Consider the following 16964-nt stretch of genomic DNA (forward strand, 5'->3'; position numbering starts at 1 on the left):
TACCCTACAGCCTGTGCCCTGCAACAAGGGAAGCCATCACAGTTAGAACACCTTGCACGGCAACTAGAGAAAGACGGCACACAGCAACAGAGACCCAGTGTCACCAAAAATAAATAAATGAAATTTTAAAAAAGAAAAAGAAAACACATTTATGGTTAGGGTAAAGGCAGGAAGGGATAAATGCAAAGTTTTGGATTAACAGATATATATATATACAGATATATAAAATAGATAAATGACAAGGTCCTACGACACAGGGAACTATATTTAATATCTTGTAATAACATATAATGGAAAAGAATCTGATATATATATATTAGATATGTATTCTTCAAAATATATATAATTGAATAACTTTGCTGTATAGCAGAATCTAACACAACACTGTAAATCAACTATGTGCTTGTGCTCAATCGTGTCCAAATCTTCGTGATCCTGTGGGCCCCAGAGGGCCCCCAGGCTCCTCTGTCCATGGAATTTTCCAGGTGTGAATACGGGAGTGGGTGGCCATTTCCTGCTCCAGGAGATCTTTCCCACTCAGGGATAGAACCCATGTCTCCTGCATTGGCAACCATATTCTTTACCCCTGAGCCACCTGGAAATCAACTATACTTCAAGTTTAAAAAAAAAATTTTAAAAAAGAAGGGCTTTGATTGGGAGGGTAGGATGAAGGCACTCTTCTAATTTCTCAATGTTACATTTTATTACAATCTTTTAAGTGTCTAAGTGGGATAGGACTAGTCAAGCTGCAATGCAACTCTTTCATCAAAGCCTTCCCTACCTTGCTAGACAGTTTTCTTTCGTGTTCAGAACACTCAATCTTAGGATTTCAAAATGCACTCTGGAGTAGCCACAAAGTATTAGTTTCTCAGTGTAAGCTCCCATTTTTCAGTATTGGGCAACTCAAACAAGATAAGCATGAAAGACTAGGTTTGTAGGTGAACGTGCTTTAGTCTGTGCCTCTCAGATTCAAATACATGTTATTTCTGACTAACTATAAGGCCTACCTGGGTTTATTAAATACTAAGACAAAGGCCTATGTTACCAAAGTTAAAGTGTAAAGGGTTATTTCTGGCAGCTGACCCATTTCCTGCAGCCGACCCACACCTTGCAGCCGTGTGTAGGAGAAGCTGCCAGAGCTAGCAAAGAACATTTTTATTCTGGGCTTTCCTGCTCTTGCATTTATGGTAGGAGGGCTGGCTCAGTGCTGTCCTGGGTCCATGGGGGTGGGCCTTTGGCATGAGGCACGATGTTTACATCAGCACAGAAACTATTCCCTTTCGACTGCTGCTGAGGCTGTGGCCTCCCGGCTCTTCTTGTGCAGTTAGTCATAAACTGAGTTGGGCTGGGGGTGGCTAAAGTTTGGAATTTGTCCCAACTTACCTTCCTCCTGACAATCTGAGTTTCACATGTGAGTCTTAAATGGCTGATCATTGTTTCTTTGCACTGAGCCCTCTCAGCCTAGAGAAAACTAGGTTTCTTTCTTTCCTTCTGGAAGCTTGGAGATTAACAGTCACATCAGTTTTAGGCAGTGAACAGTAGAGGGCAGACTTTGATGAGGCTGGGACGTGTGGAGGGAGCTCAAGCCTCAAGCAGGCCAGGGGCCAGTCCAAGTTAGAGAATGGCCCTTCCTGGGGCCAAGCGGGGCCAGTGGAGGAGAGGGCTACTGTCGGCAAAGTAGGTTGTGTCCTGTCCCTCCGTCTTTATTCAGGCTGCAAATTATGAATGCACAGGAGATCTTTCAGAAGAGAGGTTCTAAAATACCGTGGGGCCTTTTTGACACAGCACACTCATGTCTGAGCCCCAAATATGATAAAATCACTTGCATCCTTGCCAAATTTCATGCCAGTCCTGTCTGAATTTGTGCAGATTTATTTAAAAATTGACTGTTTAGGAACTTCTCCAGCAGTCCAGTGGTTAAAAGAGTCCACACTTCCACTGTAGTGGGGTGTGTTTGATCCCCGCTCAGGGAACTAAGATCCTTCATGTGGTAGTGCCAAAGGAAAAAATAAAAAGAAAACTTCTTGAACTGAATAAAAATGAAAATACAACACACTAACTTAAAAATTATTTTTAAAAATTGACTACTTAAATCTTTGAATTAAAAAAACTAAGTTTCTTGAGGTATAATTTACATACAATAAAATCTACCCTTTTAAGGTATTTAGTTCAGTAAGTTTTTGGCAGATTCATACAGATATATAATCACTGTATACCAAAAAGTTCCCTTATGCCCATTTTTAGTAGATTCTCATTCCCTCACCCACTCCAGCCCTTGTCATTGTCAACCACTGACTTTCCCAAAAGGTCATGTAACTAAAATCAGAAATCAGTCTTTTAAAATCTTTTACTTCTACTTATTTTTATTATTTATTTTTTTTAATGAATCATAGTCTTTTATATTTTGGCTTAACTTTTTTGTTGTTGTTTTGGCTGCGTAACCTGGCATGAGGGATCTTAGTTGCCTCTTTGTTAATCTGTTTCCAGTTCACAGATGCCAAGGCATAGCATAGAGTTAGCATTCAAAAAATGTTGAATGGGTGAATTTATGTCCTTATGAATCTAATCACAGGACAATTTGTTTACAGTTTTGAGATTTATTTCTACCTTTATAAATAATGCTGTAGTGAACCTGTTTCTGCCTTTGGCCTTTTTTTTCCCCCCTTTTGGATTATGCACCAGGCTGTATGCTTTGAAGCAGGTTCACTGAACAAACGAGTGTGGATTTTGTTTTTTCCAATTTGCCTTACAAAATTGTGCACAGTGGCGGTTTTTTATTTTTTTTTAAGTCAAAAGACTCCGAAGAATTGCAATGAGGAGCAGAAAACCTGGCTTTGTCCTAAGACCAGTCCTCTGACCTGCAGTAAACACCTGCTCGGCTCTGTGCTTCGGTTTCCTCAAAGTCACAGATCGTGAACTTCTGCATTTCCTTCCCGGTTAAAAGCAAAGCTCCTCTTTCTCACCACTCGGTGCCTAGCTATTCCGATTGACAGTCAATCTGACCAATCAGCGTGCTGTGGGAGATCCCGGGGCAGTCCTTCCGGACACAAGCACACTGTCTTCGCTCCGCAGATGGGTGGCTGTCGGGTTTTGGGTCAGGCCTGGGGTGGCTGGCGGCGGGGTCTGGGGATCCGTGCAACGCCCACAGCCGCAGGCTTTGGCACCAAGGCCCGGTGATTACACAACCTCCGCCCCGCTTTGTGTAGAAGGGAGGAGACTGGGGCTGGGGGAGGGTAGAGATCTAGATATGGGTTCTAATTCATCTCTGCTGTGTGCCCCTAAACTAGTCGTAGACCTCTCTGAGCCTCAGTTCTCTTTTCGGTACATTGGGGCCAATAGAACCTGAGATTTCGGGAAGCTCAATCCAGGCTTCCTGAAGCATTCATAAGAAGCCGCAGGGTTTGGGAAGATGTGTGTGGAGATAAGAGTGGGCGGCACCTCCGGAAGCAGTGATTCCTCTGTTTACCTAACCTTTCCCAGGCATCAGCTGCAACGTCGAGGCGCCAGCAAACCGTCGGATCCCCCGGGTGACCAGTGTTTCCCAGGACTGCTGAGACCGGGGACCTTCAGTCGGGAAGAACTGGTCGATGTATTAAGGGCGGCTGTGGTGGACCGTAAAGGTGAGGGGTGGGAGGGACAGGTGCCGAGAGACCTGGAAGGGGAGGAGTCTTAACCCGAGCCTTCTGAGGATCTGGTTCGGTACAGTACTAAAACCTGTGGGGTCAAATCCTGGTTCTCCCACTCACAACCTCACGGCTACGTGGGACCAGCTAGCCACGTACTAACCACGTACCACGTGGGACCAGCCACGTACTCTCTCTGCCTCAGCATCATGGGATGCAGCTGTGGGGAGGGAGAGTGTAAATAACCAGAGAGCTTTGCACTAGTAGGCTCTCAGTAAAGTGTTAATGTATTGGGGGACAAAACGGGCTTTGGAGTCATATCTAGCTCTGTGATCAGCTTGCTGTGTGGCTTTAGGAAAATAACAATGTCTCTGTGCCTCAGTCTCAAGTGACTTATGAATTTTCTCAGCTATTTATTGAGCACAGGCTGTCTTCCAGGCACTGCTCTAGAAGAGGGCTGTCTGGTGCTGAACAAAATAAATATGGTTCCTGCCTTCAGGGAGCCAACCTTTCAGTGGGAGAAAATGATTAACCAGAATATAAATGAAAAAAATACTTACTAGTGATCAGTACTGTTAATAAAACAGCGGTGGTAAGGATCTGCAAGAAAGGAACAGACATCAGATTGGAGACCCAGGCCTCTTTGTGACAATCACATTTGAGCCATGATGATATAAGGAGCAAGCCACGTGAAAATCTGAGACATGGAAAGCAACAAGTGCAAAGGTCCTGAGGTTGAGGCAGAAAGCTGAGCATATGCAAGGTTCAGAAAGAAGTTCATTTCAGGGCGTGGTTGATAACTCCTGTATGAGAGTTGTACTGGGACCACATGATAATATGAATTGAGAAAGTCTTTGTAAATTGCTTTTGCTGTTGCTGATGCTTATGTATTACATGTTTCAGGACCTCTGGTGACACTGAACAAGCCACAGGGTCTGCCAGTGACAGGTATGGGCAGGGAAAAGAGATGCAGTGAAAGGGGTTTTGATGTGTCTGAGAGCAGACAGTATCAAAGAGAAGGGATGTTGCCTCTGAGAGCAACTTGTACTCTTCCTTTTTTTTTTTCACCTAGGAAAACCAGGAGAGCTGACATTGTTGTCAGTGCTGCCAGAACTGAGCCGGTCCCTGGGGCTTGGGGAGCAGGAGCTCCAGGTTGTCCGAGCATCTGGGAAGTAAGTGGTGGAAGTGATAGAAAGGTAGGAAGATAAGCATCTATTTGGGATGGGGGCAGAGCCACTTAGGAATAAACAGACATTTTCCACCGGCTGCTTTGGGATCACAGAGGTAGGAAACAAAGAAAAAGAGGAGGAAGTGGACAGATCTGGGTTCAAATCCTTATGTACAAACTGATCTTAGGTGTCACTGAGCCTTAGTTTCTTTAACCATAAAACAGAACTCACAACATTTGTGCTGTGTATAGTCACTTCTCCAGTCCAGTATTCATAGCCGGCATTGTTAACTGATCTGTGATACTCTTTCCTCTAATAGCCATTGTTAGAGATGGTGCTTGAGATGAGATGTTTCTGCAGTTCCACAGACTCATAAGCTTGTTTATGGGGAATTGAGCCATTCCCTTCTCCAAGGGATCTTCCCAACCCAGGAATCAAACCCAGATCTCTGACATTACAGGCAGATTCTTTACCATCTGAGCCACCAGGGAAGCCCATTTAATAGCTAGTATATATGAAATTCCTAGTAGAGTGCCTATTGGTAGACAGTCAGCAGCTGGCAGTAATTGTTATGATGTTTGGCTCTGAGCTCCCTGGGAGCCAGAGCAAAATGAGAAACATGTTTAAGCTATGTACTCTTATTATCAAACATGGGGAAGACTTGTTTCTCAGGAGGAGGTCTGTGTTGTAGTCCAGATGTTACTCCTCGGCCTTCAGTGGGTCCGTGTTTCTTCCTCAGGGTCTCCTCTTTTTGCGGGTGATCTCAGGGGATTTTAACTTCTGTGATTTGTCTTTCTCCAGGGAGGCCTCGGGGCTTGTGCTCCTCTCCAGTTGTCCCCAGACAGCAAGCCGCCTCCAGAAGTTCTTTGCTCACTCACAGAGAGCCAGGAGACCCACAGCCACGTACTGGTGAGAAGGGCTGGGAAGCTCCAGGGCAGCGGGGAGGTCCCAACAAGCAACTCTGTGACGTCCTCCTGCCTCTTTCTCAGTGCTGTCACTGATGGGATCCCAGTTACTTCTGAAGGGAAGATCCAAGCAGCTCTGAAACTGGAACACATTGATGGGGTCAATCTCGTGAGTCAGGGCCTGGGTGGGGAAGAGGGGACCCTCAGACATACCCCTCAAGAAGAGTGAAGGGTATAGATATGGGGTGGCTGGCCCTTCATTCCCCTAAAACAGGTGAGTGACCACTGCCTATACTGTGGCCCTTGTCCTGGGTCTGGTGGGAACAGGTAGGGTTTGGGGGCAGCTCCCATGTATGTGTGAAGCTTGTTCACCCTTGGGGGCTGACACCACAGGTTGTTCCAGTGCAGTCCCCATCGCGAAAGGACATCATGGAAGGTGTCAAGAGGACCCTTAGCCACTTCCGTGTGGTTGCCACAGGCTCTGGCTGTGCCCTGGTCCAGCTGCAGCCACTGACAGGTGGGTCTGGAGCCCCAGCCAGACTTGACAAACTGTATTTGGTTGGGGAGGCAGGGAATGGGAGGTAGGTGGTAGTTTCACTGGTGGCCTGGGGAGTCTTTGATGAACTGTAAGGGTGTATGTGATCAGCTCCACCCGGAGGGGGCAGTGCTTCTCCGGTCAGTCTGAAGGTCACCCCTTTGCAGGTCACCTATTTTTTTTCTTACTGTTCTCAGCATCTTCTCTTTACCTTCAATGTTCTCTAGTTTCACTGTGATAATCGAGGTGTGTAGGTTTAGTTTTATTTCTCGGGATTCAGTGTGTTTGCTGAATCTGAAGATTAACCTGTTTAATCCATTCATTCTGAAAAGTTCTTGAAATGCTGTGCCTCTTGCATCCTCCCTTTTGAATGCCTGGTAGCGTCTGAGTTTCTTATTCACAAGCTGTGTCCCTCTCACCTTTTCTTCCACATTTTTCACGTCTTTATCTTTGCTGCATATCTGGGTAATCTTCAGACATACCTTCCAGCTGAGTAATTTTCTCTTCAGTTGGATCTAACCTGCTAGTTTAACCTACCCATTGATTGTATTGTTTACGTCTGCAAATTCAAGTTGACTGTTTTACAAATACAGATGGCCTTTAAAAAAAATAAGGCATCTGTTTTTTCTTTTACGTCAAACTTTTTAATTTGCATAATGCTTTTAACAAAAATAGCCTCCCCCAAAAAATTTTAAAACATTTATTTACAATGTTTGGTCTTCAAAAGTTGTGAGTGTTCCTATCTAACAGTCAAGCAGCCAGGGCTGCCCATGTGCAGGTAGCTCTGTTACCGAGCAGCCCATATTCTCTCTGCTGAGGTGTGGGCCCTGGCAGGACTGCACCCAGCAAAGGAGCGGTGCTTTCCTCCAGTCCACACAAAGGCACAAGTCAGCCTGAAAATCGTGATTCAATCCGGCCAACTGCAAAGTAAATGAACTTTTAGAATACTTCTAGACTTATTGCCTGCATTTTTTTAAAGATTTGCTTGTTTTTTAGTCTTCGGCTGTGGTGGGTCTTTGTTGCTGCACGTGGGCTTTTCCTGCTGCGCAGAGTGAGGGCTTCTCTTTGTTGTGGTGGCAAGTTTCCCATCGCGGTGGCTTCTCCTTGTGAAGCATGGCTCTAGTTGCAGCTCAGTAGTTGTGGTGCACGGGCTTAGTTGCTCTGCTGCGTGTGGGCTCTTCCCTGACCAGGAACCTGTGTCCATTGCATTGCAAGGCAGATTCTTAACCACTGGACCACCAGGGAAGCCCTTGCCTGCATTTTTTAACCAATGTTTTGCTCATTCTTATTAAATCAGCCTCTTTTTTTTTTTTTTTTTCCTGGCTGCATGGCATGGCTTGAGGGATCGTTCCCTGACCAGGGATTAAAGCTGGACCCACAGAAATGGAAGAGCAGAGTCTAACCACTGGACTGCCAGGGAACTCCCAAAGTCCTAACATTTTTGTCTAGACTGCAATAAAACTAATGAGAACAGTATTCACACCCAATAGAGCATGATGCTAAAATCTCAGATCTCAAAGGATATTCAAGTCATTACACATCTAACCACTTTTGCTGCACGTACCGTGGACCCCCACCCTGCCTTTCTGATTTAAAGTTTTGTCTGCTCACCGATTGCTGTGGTCCATCCTGTGGTTTTATTTTTCACACCAGTAAGTAAAGGTGACCAACAGCCACTGATTCAAGTTTTTCCAGGAATTAAATGACCTGGTCAGTCTTCAGATTGCTTCGCGCCTTCTCTTGCTGATCTGTCAGCTTTTTCTTTACCTATAAATCCCAAACGGCCAAGAACACACATCAGCTGACGGTCCATGCTCTGGGCAAGCCTCTCTATTGATCACCTCCTTCCCTGTGCTTGTTGTCCATCCATTCTCCTAGCCTTGAACCCAGTTAGTGATGGCATCTGTTTTTTTCTCTCATTACTTGTTCTTGTTTGTCTTTACTCATTTAAAGCACACCTGTATGGTGTTTCTATAATTCTTTTGAGATTCTAAGTGTCTAATTCTGTTGTGATTTCTGCAGACTTGCTCCCCTTGGTGGAATGTCTCCTTATTGCTCTGTGGTTCAGGTTATGCTGGGTCTTCATCTGTGGAAATCCTTTACTGCCTCATTGGCAGTGGGGACTTGAGAGGTTCTGCCTTGCTTCTGCTGAGTGGGCTCACATCACTGCTTCAGGACCTAGAGATTAACACCTCAGTTGGAAGTTCACAGATCACTCAAGTGGTATTAGAACCCCAAGCCTGTGTGAGAGCAGCTCACAGTTGGGAATTCATCTTCATTCTCCTCATCCATACCTACAGAGCTCATCTGCCTTCCTTGGTGGCTGGCTTTTTCTCCTATTCCACCCTTGCATGGAAGATGTAGCCTCTCAAGATTTCATTTGGGCACCACAGCCTCATCCCTGGCCCCTTGTCACTACTTAAACCCAAGCCCCCTTGGCCCCAAGATTGGAAGTACCCCTAGAAGAGGTGAAATGTCGACTCTCTTGTGCTCTGGATTTGTTTTCTTTTTGTATGTTCATCCAGGGGCTTTACTTTTCCCCGTGTCCAGCTGTGTATTTGAAAGGCTGATTGCTAGTTTTCCAGTGTTTCTAGGTGGTTAATAAAAGATGGGTTTTAGATTGCCCAGCCCACCATATTGCTGGACATGAAAGTAGATGGGACAGCTCCTGGGCTTGAATCCCAGCCTGTGGTGGACTAGTTACTTCTTGAGCGGCGGTTTTCCTGTCTATAAGGTGGAATGATGCTAGGTCTCACATTATAGGGTTTTCAGGAGTATTAATAAGTTTGCATGTGTGAACCATTTCATACCATTACGTTTCCCCAAAACAAGTTCAAGTTGGTGTCACCCAAAAGAGCAATTTAATGACTCATATAACTTAGAAGTTCAGGCTTGTGCATGCTCTGGGGCCCACCAGCCACAACTAAGGAGCCCCTATGCTGCAACTATTGAAGCCCTTGCCCCTTTGAGCCAGCAAGTCGCAACTACCAAGCCTGCATGCTGCAGCTCCTGAAAGCCTGCAGACCTTAGAGCCCGTGCTCCACAACAGAAGCCACCGCAATGAGAAGCCCATACGCTGCAACTAGAGAGTAGCCCCCACTCTCCACAACTAGAGAAAGGCCTCATGCAGCAATGAAGACCCAGTGCAGCCAAAACAATAGTCCGGGCTTGGAGGATGTCATCAGAAAGCAATTTCTCCCTCTCTTTCCACCTCCTGCGTGCTGGCTTCTTCCTCCCATAGGAACAGCAGCTGTCCCCCATGGAGGCAGAGATGCAGGTGCTCCAGCAGCTCCAGGCTCACTCCACAGCAGGAAAGAGTGCTCTTCATTCCCAGAAGCATCACAAAAAATTCAGGGTTGCGTCTCTTCATGGATGAGTCCCTCAAGGCTGGTGGCTTGACAGCTCTGCCTGCCCCAACCTCGCTCCAGAGGCTGGGGTGGTAGTGTCCACCTCACTGAAACCACACCATCTAAGAATGGGGTGGGGAGGCGCGGCAGTACTGGGTGGGACAGAATGAACTGCTTGCCTGCCATCTGTCCCATCTCTCCTGTCTTCTAGTGTTTCCCAACCAGCTACAGGCACACATGGCCCTGCAGCTCTGCCCTGTGCTTGGGGATCACACATACTCTGCCCGTGTGGGCACTGTCCTTGGCCAGCGCTTTCTTCTGCCAGTCGAGAGCACCAAGCCCCAAAGACAGGTACCCAAGCCCACCTGCCTGCGGCCTTCTGGGGTGGGCTGGGGCTTGTGGGGTTGGAGGGATGGCTAGCATCTCCAGACGTCAGCTACGCAACTTAGGCTTCCAAAGCTACCAGTAGCCTTGTCTTGCTGTGTGGCCCTAAGTGACACCCTCTCTTATGGGTCTCTTCTGTTCAATAAGGAAATCAAGCCAGACGATTTCTAAAGGTCCTTCTAAATCTGCCATTCTATAATGGGTGTAAGAGGTTGTGTATTCTGATAACACTATGTGCTTTAACAGGAAAACCTCAAGTACCAGAGTATTAACACAACAGTTTCCTTCTGTGTGAAGTCCAGTTAATGGGATGGGGTAGGGGCAGGCTTTGCTCCAAACAAGTCACTTGGGGGGGCCCCTGGCTGCTGCCATCTGGTCAGCAGAGGAGACAGGGCAGGTTCATGGGGCAGGGGGGCTGGGTGTTGGTTTCTTGGGCCAGGTCAGGAAGCGGGACACACACTCAACACTCCTGTTGTGCTGAGTGGAGCTCAATCACGGCATCCCCAACCTGCCGGAGGTGCTGGGGAATGCAGTTTAGCAAGATGCCTAGGAGGTTGATTTGGTGAACCCTAGCTGGTCTATTGGAGGAGGCAATGGCACCCCACTCCAGTACTCTTGCTTGGAAAATCCCATGGGCAGAGGAGCCTGGTAGGCTGCAGTCCGTGGGGTCACTAAGAGTCAGACACGACCAAGTAACTTCACTTTGACTTTTCACTTTCATGCACTGGAGAAGGAAATGGCAACCCACTCCATTGTTCTTGCCTGGAGAACCCCAGGGACCGGGGAGCCTGGTGGACTGCAGTCTATGGGGTCGCACAGAGTCGGACGCGACTGAAGTGACTTAGCAGAAGCAGCAGCAGCAGCTGGTCTATGCTGGAGTGTGTGTGTGAGTGTGACGGTATTTACATGTGCAGAGGCACGCAGAACACGGATGCAGAGGGAGGACAAAGTATTTGCCTTGCTCTGTTTTGCTGAGCGCTACTGGGAACTCCCCCGGCTGAATGCTGATATGTCTCTCCGCCCCAGGTCCTGGATGAAGCCCTCCTCGGCCGCCTCTGCCTGACCGCCTCCCAGGCTGCCCGGTTGCCCCTGCACCTCCATTTGCACTGTCTTCGCCTCCCAGGCACCAGGCCCAGGGACCCACCCACTGAGCTTCTGGCTCCTCTGCCCTCTTACTTCTCCAGGACCCTGCAGTGCCTCGGGCTCCACTACCAATAGTCCTGCTGGAAAGCAGTTGGGGTGGGAGGCAAATGGGCTGCGGTCAGGCCCAAGATGAGTGTGGTCAGTGCTCAGCATGTAGTCAGGCCACCGTGTAAGATGCTGGGCGCTCTAGTGGGATACACCTGAGATCGCATCCTAAGGCCATTTGCTGTGTGGTGTTGGGCAAATGACCTCACCTCTCTGGGCTTGAAATAATAAAAGTACCTACCTCACAGGATTGTTTTCAGGATTTGCTGAGGAAGAAAATGTTTATCATGGACTGTGCTTTCTGTCGAGTTCAATATGTGGTCTTTATGTTTGGCTGTTCCTGGCCCAATTCTAGCTGAGGGAAAATGTTAGAGTGTTTTTTCTTAAATTTGTGCTAAAATACGCTTCGTAGACTTTACCATCTTCACTATTTTTAAGTGTATAGTTCAGTGGCATTAAGTACATTCACACGGTGGTGCAACCATCTTCTGCATCTAACTCCAGAACTTTCTCATCCACCCAAACTGAAACTCTGTTCTCATTAAACACCAACTGCCCATCCCCTACCCATCTCAGCCCCAGGAGCCACCGTTCTGTCTCCAAGAATTTGACTACTCATTTAGATGTTAGATCTTTTACTTTAAAAAACCATGTAACATATCAAACAGTGCATAAAACATCTGTGTGATTTAAAGAGTAACTGTAAGGTGACACTCACATGACCACCACTTGGCACAAAACAGAAGCAGCCTTCTCCTATCTTAGAACAAAGCCGTTCTCAACCCTGGCCCCATACTAGAATCCCCTACCCTGCCCCCTCAGAAAGCTTAAAAAAAGATCCCCATGCCTCCCCTGACTACACCCCTAAGACACTTTTACCAGTCTGGGACAGAGACATCTTTTTTAAAAGCTCCAGAATGGGCACTAGTGTAGAGTCACAGTTGGAAACCACTCCCCTGACTTGAGAGAATTCTTCCCTTGTGTGTTTTTTTTAAGTGTTACCACATATACATGCATCCCTAAACAATGTATTTTGTTTTGCTTGCTTCTCAAACTCCTGTGGAATGGAACTGTGCTATATATATCCTTTTGTGACTTGTTCTCCTCCACCCTGGGAAATGCATCTGTTGTATGGCATGGAGTTGGAATGCTGGGGCTTGCAGTCTATCCACCCTACATTAATGGACACTTAGGTCATCGGCTGTGACCACAGTGCTGCTGTGGGTCTGCCTGTCTGCGTTTTCTCATTCAGCTGTGCAATTTCTGGATCAGAGTGTATTTATCTTGATTTGACTAGTGTGTTTCCTAGGGCCGCTGCAATGAATTAACCACAACCTGGGGCCTTCCCTGGAGGTTCAGTGGTTAAGACACTGTACTTCCATGGTAGGGGGCATGGGTTCAATTCCTGGTTGGGGAATTAAGATCCCATGTGCCACATGGTACGGCCAAAAATTAGAGGAAAAAAAAATTTACCACAACCTGAATGGTTTAAAATAGCACAAAATGGATTCTCTCTCCCAGTTTTGGAGGCCGGAAGTCCAAAATCAAAGTGTTGACAGGGCTGTGCTCTACCCAAAGGCTCTACGGGAGAATCTTTCCTTACCTCTTCCAGCTTCTGGTGGCTCAAGCACCCTCTGACTTGTGGCCGTATCACGCCAGCCTCTGCCTCTGTCTCCACACAGCCTCCTCCTTGATTGTCTTCAGTCTCTTGTAAGGACAATTGTTATTGGATTGAGGCCCCATCTGGATGATCTCATCTCAAAATCTGTACTTTAACTTACATCTGCAAAGACCTTTTTTTCCAAATAGACATATCCACAGGTTCTAGGAAGACATACCAACATTCAACCCATTATAACTAAGGAATGTTGAGCTTTTTTCAGATGAGAGGGCCTTGTTGGATATTTCCTTTTGAGGTGACCTTGGCCCCTTGCAGAGGAAGGGACGGGCCCACTCCCTCAGGAGAGGACTGGGGTTTAGCAAGGTCCACTCTTCTCCACTGAGTCTCCTGTCGTTGCTGGGTGGGAGTGCGGGGCTGTGCTTTGGGGGGAGTTGCTGACAGCCTCTGGCTCTAGTCCTGGGCCTTGGAGTACAGGGTCACACTATACCCTCTCTTCATCCTCCCAACAGAAAAGGAGCCAAACCTCGAAGACCTCATTTGCTCTTTTTTATTTGGCGCTGCATCCAGGATAAGGGTAGTGGTGATGGAAGCAAGAGCTTCTGTGGCCACATGTCCCTTGTGCCCTCCAAACCCCGGTCTGTGATAAGGGTCAGAGGCCCTGGAAGGCTCAGTGTTGTCATGAGGTGTGTCTCGGCCTTTGGTCTGTCACAGAGTCTGGCCTTGCATTTGCCTTTGGTCTTGCTCTTCCTACAGATGCTAGGAAGATTTCCGTCTTCAAAGGGTTGAGACCACACATTACTTCCAAAGTGGGGACCATGACGGTGCTGGGGAGCAAGAGCCTCCGTGTGAAAGGAGGGGAGAAGGAGGAGAGATGATCAGGAATCTGTTCAGGAGGGGTTCCTGAGGGATGCAAGTCCTTCCCTTGGGGCACAGGCCAGCCTGGGGGCTACCCTCTACCTGTGCCCTCCAGCCCTGACCCCGGTAGTCAGCACTGCCCAGCGGGGTACTGGTCACAGTTTGAGGCCCACCTTTTTTGGTTTCAGGGCGTTGGGTGCCAGCTTGAGCTCAGGGTTAGGTGGGAGGGAAATCAAAAGCTTGGCGGTTGGTAGAGTCATCAAGGCCTTGTCTGTAGTTGACAGGGCCTTAGTGCCCGCCAGCTTGCTGTGCTGTAGTCTGAGGACCTGCCTCTGGGGCCAGGGCACATGGGGAGAAGGCAGCCGGGCCTTGCTGTGGAGGCTTGGGAAATGGTAAGGGGCTGTGGGAGCAAGAGGGGCCGTGAGGGGGTGGGGAGGGGCTAAGGCTCACCAGCTCCCCCTCAAGGTGTGAGTGGAGGGTGGGGAGGCAGGGGGAGATGAGGGCAGATGGAGCCCACCCAGTTCCTTCTCCAGAGGCCACGGGAAGCACACAGGGTTTGAAGTCCAACAGACCTGGGTCTGCATCCCAGCTCTGCCCCTTCTGAGCTGTGCAACCTCGGGCAACTTCCTTACACTTCCTGATACCTCGGCTGGAAAATGGGGATCATAGCACCTCCCTCGCTAGGCTGTGAGAACTAAAGGAGCTGGTCAGGTAGTGACACAGTTTCAACTGTTATGTGCTGTACAGATATTAGTTCCTTTTCCCCAGAGGCAACTCTGCATGGCAGCAAAGACAGAATACTACAGCAGGTAAAGGGGCTCTGGCGTGAGACCAAACTGGGACTGAGTCCTGGCATCTTCCAAATGAGTACAACTGCCTCACCACGTGACTACTTTGCGGAGGGTGGATCACAGTCATTCAGTCGTGCAGTTTTTAAAAATACTTTGTAAGTGGTGGCTTTTACTTACTACCGGTGACTCTCTGGTGGGGCTGTGGGTGGGGGCAAACCCAGGTGGTTAGGAGTGGCTTGGAGAACAGGAAGAAGTTGTCTTGAGGCCCTGGGGTGTTTGGGGGGAAGGGTCTTACCCAGGGCCTGGGGGTTCTTCAGACTCAATGGCAATCTGTTCAAAGAGTGGGGATGCCTGTCCCTGCTAGCTAAGGTCATGGTAAAAATGCAGCTCATCCTCGTGCTGGGGGTGTCCCACTTCCGGAGATTGGGGCGGACCTGGGCTGTGGCACTTTTCGCCTTGCCTTTCTTCCCCTTTCCAGGGGCTGAGGTGGTAGCAGTGGAATCTGGCTTCTCAGTGTGCCCCAGGCTTCTGGCCCCAGCAACTTTCCTAGAAGCTGACCTGTGGATGGGGCTTCCTGAGTCCTTGCTTTCCCCAGAGCCTCTCGGGGCCAGCAGGTGAGGGAGGGCTGGGCGGACGGCCATCCGCCGGTGACTCATCATCGCCAGGGGCTTCTTGATGGTGGAGCCCTCTACTAGAAGCCGGATACCCACATACTGGGGCACCTCCACAGCAGGCTGTGGGGAAGAAGGGGAGACAAGGCCTGCTCAGACCATGGTGCTAGAATCCTAGGTCTAGAAAGACTTAGGGAAGGGGTAGATGGAATTAACTTCTGGGACACCTGGTCAGGAGACATTTCTGGGCTGAGAAATGCAAAGGCCGTCTCTGTCCTCTAAGGGGTCTGAATCAGTACCTGGAGGGTCACAGAGCCCCTGAGATGAATAAACCAGAGGAATGGGGGGTAGTCTTAGCCAGGCCCCCACCTTCACCCCTCCACCCACCTGCCTTCCTCAACTCCCTGGCCAGGAATGCTCCTCCACCGGCTGCTGTCAATGGACAGCTTCCTGAGATGAGCCAGATTCCCTGCTGAAAGCATGTGAATTACAACACAGATAAGAGGCCTGGAGCCTGCCTAAATTCTCATCTGAACCAAGGGAAGCAGAACCTTAAAGAAGGCTTTCTGTGGAGAGAATGACGTTGCAAATATACAGAGGGAGGCAGAGAGAAAGATCCAAGAAAGGAGCTCCTGGACCATGTTCAGTTCTTATTAAGCCGAGCTGTACTTCCTGCACTGGACACAGAAGAGCCCCTGCATCTTGTTAGGAACACTCCTGTTAACCTAGGGCTAGGCTGAGGGGTTTTCCATGTCATCAACAGATCCTGTTTAGAACCTATCTAAACATCAGTGTCATTTGGAGCTTGTTAAAAATACAGATATCGAGAGACTTCCCTGGTGGTCCAGTGGTTAAGAATCTGCTTTGCAATTCAGGGGACGTGGGCCCAATCCCTGCTCAAGGAATTAAGAATCCACACGCCATGGAACAACTAAGCCCCTGCACTGCAACTCCTGAGCCTGCACGCCACAACTAGAGAATCCGTGCCCTGCAGCGAAAGATCCGCAAGACATAACGGAGATGATGGAGGTCCCACATGCCACAACTAAGACATGATGCAGCCTAATGAATGAATAAATGCTTTAAAAATTTACAGATATTAACGTCCTACTGTATAGCACAGGGAACTACATTCAGTAAATATCCTTGGACAGATCATAATGGAAAAGAATATGAAAAAGAATGTATGTATATGTATAACTGAATCACTGTATAGAAAAATTAATACAACACTGTAAATCAGCTATACTTCAATTTACAAAAATACAGATATCAGAGCTCATGGGAAGCCCAGTTGATACAGAAAAACTCATCTTTATGGAAGAATCTCAGCTCATAAATGCAGAAAGAATGATAGAAATAGCAATGTACCATTCTGCGACTCTAACAGAACAGGCAAGAATCAAAACTGGATATCAAAACAAGTAGGTGAAAAGGATGACAGGAAAATGTGTCATCTGCACGCTGCCAAAGAATCACCTTACAAAGAAAATGATCACTGCAAAGGGAAGGATGCAACTTACCATGCAGAGGTCTCGTAGCATGACCTTACCTGCACAGTGAGACTTAGCATCACCAATCATGAGACACTCTGACAATGGGTGCCTCGTGATGCTGAATGAGGCCCCCAGTATCACCTCTCAAGTGTTCTTGACAAAAATGTGTAATCTGAACTTCATCAAGCTGTGTGACCTAACTTCTAGTTTATAGGACATTCAGATAACAGAAGTTAAACACCACCATGAGGAAACAATCAGATAAATCCAGAATGTGGGACAGTTCCATAAAACAACCAGTCTGGGGCCTTCAAAAGATCCAAACATGGGTGGGAAAAAAAGCAGTGGAGCTGTTCTAACTTAAGGAGATTAAAGGACATCAGAGAAAATAAAATACCAGGAGTAAATTTAACCAAGGAGGTGAAAGACCTGTACACTA

At 47.8% G+C, this 16964-nt stretch overlaps 2 protein-coding genes and 1 long non-coding RNA gene across 20 annotated transcripts in view; 1 reads left to right on the forward strand and 2 right to left on the reverse strand.

Annotated features, from left to right (window-relative positions):
* Positions 1-327: 327 nt before the first annotated feature.
* On the reverse strand, positions 328-5839 carry LOC138424696 (uncharacterized). The gene is made up of 3 exons (XR_011250935.1): positions 5454-5839; positions 4184-4223; positions 328-1712 (listed from the first exon to the last, which is right to left on the reverse strand). It is a non-coding gene; the product is annotated as an uncharacterized lncRNA (long non-coding RNA).
* On the forward strand, positions 3020-11398 carry RPUSD3 (RNA pseudouridine synthase D3). 3 transcript variants are annotated; one of them, XM_069562011.1, is made up of 9 exons: positions 3020-3173; positions 3481-3620; positions 4527-4571; positions 4696-4795; positions 5594-5701; positions 5782-5866; positions 6091-6214; positions 9791-9930; positions 10990-11398. In XM_069562011.1, the coding sequence occupies exons 1-9, from the start codon at positions 3073-3075 to the stop codon at positions 11179-11181; spliced, it is 1035 nt and encodes a 344-aa protein (XP_069418112.1). In that variant the 5' UTR covers positions 3020-3072; the 3' UTR covers positions 11182-11398. The 3 variants fall into 3 exon arrangements, 2 of the variants coding, with proteins under 2 accessions (XP_069418112.1, XP_069418113.1); XR_011250934.1 differs by having other exon boundaries at positions 3028-3173; positions 9474-9930; XM_069562012.1 differs by lacking the exon at positions 9791-9930 and having other exon boundaries at positions 3024-3173.
* Positions 7844-16964, reverse strand: part of TTLL3 (tubulin tyrosine ligase like 3) — a 28869-nt gene continuing 19748 nt past the window's right edge. For 6 of the 16 annotated variants that reach the window (XM_069561987.1, XM_069561989.1, XM_069561988.1 and 3 more), the window contains one exon: positions 14496-15152. In XM_069561987.1, coding sequence (XP_069418088.1) covers positions 14595-15152 — 558 coding nt within the window. In that variant the 3' untranslated portion in view covers positions 14496-14594. Of the gene's footprint in view, positions 8000-11769; positions 12859-13296; positions 14028-14495; positions 15153-16964 lie in introns of those variants that run through there. The other 10 variants (XM_069561991.1, XM_069561993.1, XM_069561990.1 and 7 more) reach the window with 6 other exon arrangements.

The sequence above is a fragment of the Ovis canadensis genome, chromosome 19 (genome assembly GCF_042477335.2).
Source record: "Ovis canadensis isolate MfBH-ARS-UI-01 breed Bighorn chromosome 19, ARS-UI_OviCan_v2, whole genome shotgun sequence".
Lineage (NCBI taxonomy): Eukaryota > Metazoa > Chordata > Mammalia > Artiodactyla > Bovidae > Ovis > Ovis canadensis.

Bases quoted from the DNA above. Each gene is read 5' to 3' on its own strand.
- RPUSD3 (XM_069562011.1), top strand. From the start codon at position 3,073: ATGGGTGGCTGTCGGGTTTTGGGTCAGGCCTGGGGTGGCTGGCGGCGG. The intron at 3,621-4,526 runs GTGAGGGGTGGG...TACATGTTTCAG, and splicing joins GGCTGTGGTGGACCGTAAAG to GACCTCTGGTGACACTGAAC. The intron at 5,867-6,090 runs GTGAGTCAGGGC...CTGACACCACAG, and splicing joins ACATTGATGGGGTCAATCTC to GTTGTTCCAGTGCAGTCCCC.